Here is a 2500-nt window from a genome sequence, read left to right as displayed (position 1 = left end):
TATGTTATCTGCTGTTGCAGAAGGTTTGCTGCGTAGTCCAATAGGACATTTGTTATAGTTGTTTGATGTTGGCGTTTATAACGTTTCCATTTTCCCTAGCATTGTCTCTCCCTATTCACCCTCCACACATACACACACTTTTATCCTCACCCGCCTCCCACAACCCCTACCCCCACGGCTTTTTTTTGGGTTGTTTTTTTTGTTTTTTGTTTTTTTTTGGTCTAATATCACTTCAAGTGGAAAGACGTTAAACTGAAGACGAACGAACACACACACACACACACACACACACACACACACACACACACACACACACACACGGTACTAAGACACAAAAGAACGAACACACAACAAATCATCATCAGTTAAAAAAAAAAAAAAAAAAGACTCCAAACACCCGCCCCGTATTACTTCATGCGCGACAAAAAGAACGTCCACAACCACAACCACGACCACGACTAATGACCAATGATCAATGAATGACACATCACGACAGTGACGTCACGACGGGAAGGGATGACGTCAGCTGGCGTACCTGGCTGGAGGGTGACGTCAGCGCAGGACCAGAAGCGATAGCTGTCTCCCCACTCGCGAGCCTGTCGCACCATGCGGAACGTACACCGCTCACACGACGTCGAGGGCAGCGGCACTGTCGCCTGCAGAGACCTGTGCACGCACGCACGGACGCACACACACACACACACACACACACGAGCACGAGCGCACGCATGATATATACACACGTGCACGCGCGCATACGCACACATGCATATACACGTATGCATGCACGCATACACAAACACTCACGCAGGCACACAAACAAACACACGCGCGCGCGTGCGCATGCACACGCGTACATGTATGTCACGCACACACACACACACACACACACACACACACATACACACGTACGCTCGTATGCACACACACGCATATAGACGTATGCACGCACGCATACACACACACTCACGCGTGTGCACACACAAACACACACACAAACACACGCTCGCATGCACGCATATACACACGCACGCGCACACATACTCAAACTCACGAGCGCGCACATAAATGCACACACACACGCACGCACACACATACACGCACGCACACACACACACACACACATACACGTTATGTTCTGGAGTTTTCGTTGGATGAAGATCAAGATAAGAAACGTACTTTAACCTTCTAGCATTCTGGCTGTAACCAGACGAATGCTAAAGTGTCAATCAAATACCTGGATCAACTGAAACTGTTGTATCACTTCTTCTTGGTTTCGTCAGTCTGCCATGGTTGTGAGACTGCGTAAAAAGTTTCACCAGGGAATGAATACATGAAGCAACCACAGGAGTATTCACTGACAACTTCTAGAGGTTAACTCTCTCCATACGAACGGCGAAAGAGACGACGTTAACAGCGTTTCACCCCAGTTACCATCATCAAAATATTGCAAGCGGAAGGCTCTTATACTGAAGAGGTGAATATTGACAAAGAATACCACAATTCTGACGACGGAAGCTAAAGGTTGGGTCATTCAGACACCCACTGGACATCCGAGGGGTCTGTGTAGAGGAGAAGAGAGGACTGGCCGTACTGAGTTAAGCTCCGTCTTCTCACACATTTGTGGGACGAAGAGTAACTAAAAGAATTATCCGAATGGCAACATTACAAGTATGAATGAGTACATTCACGTACAGCTCTAAAGTCTCTCTCTGGAATACCATTGTAGTGAAAGAGACAACTCAGAACTCAGAACTCAAAACGTTTTTCATTCAAGGGTTAAGATTTTAGGCATGGCCCATTCTTCCAATCTGCCCTTGAGAGAAAGAACGAACGAACGAACGAAAGTGTTTTAAATGAACTTTGGCCATGGACCACAATTCAAAACCAGGAGACTGGGGGTGGGCATGGGATGGGGTATTACAACACTTGAATAGTTTACACAATATCATAATGTTCATGGACCTGACATTAATTCTACTTGATTAGGTCTGAGTATATGATTTCTCCTTGTGATCGCATGGGAAATAAATTTTGATACTTGTCAATTTCTCTGCTTGTTGTTTGATCGAAGAAGTGTACTATGAGACATATTTAAACAGTCTTGAAGAAATTTTGTCTGTAAATCAATATATACAGAACAAACAAACAACAAATGGTATTCATCCTCTAGTTCACCTTGGCAAAAAGGACAATGCTTAACAAAAATTTCATTGTTATTTAAAGGAAGCACATTAAATCTGGCCAGAGACAACGTCACTCTGAAACAATATTTATCAGCATTTGTTATGTATTTTATTTTTCAAAGATAACTTAAAATGATCTGTAGCATGAATATCAGTCTATATCACTAATAGTACCCGACCATTCTTGAATGAAGATCTCTGTAAGTCTTTGCTTGAAAATAATAAGAAATCCTTTCCCATCACCAACACCTTGTTGCAACCACACAAAATTAAAACCTGTTGTACATAATATTTCTCAAACTTGGGAAGCCCAA

The 2500-nt window shown here is 43.6% G+C and overlaps 1 protein-coding gene across 1 annotated transcript in view; it reads right to left on the bottom strand.

Annotated features, from left to right (window-relative positions):
• LOC143294543 (uncharacterized) overlaps positions 1-2500 on the bottom strand; it is a 25724-nt gene that overhangs the window by 5914 nt on the left and 17310 nt on the right. Inside the window, exon 2 of the mRNA XM_076605919.1 lies at positions 536-666. Within this exon, the coding sequence (XP_076462034.1) occupies positions 536-666 (131 nt within the window). The remainder of the gene's footprint in view (positions 1-535; positions 667-2500) is intronic.

The sequence above is a fragment of the Babylonia areolata genome, chromosome 20 (genome assembly GCF_041734735.1).
Source record: "Babylonia areolata isolate BAREFJ2019XMU chromosome 20, ASM4173473v1, whole genome shotgun sequence".
In the NCBI taxonomy this organism is placed as follows: Eukaryota; Metazoa; Mollusca; class Gastropoda; order Neogastropoda; family Buccinidae; genus Babylonia; species Babylonia areolata.
Note: the sequence above shows the minus strand (reverse complement) of the source record. Positions and strands in the feature narration are given on the sequence as shown.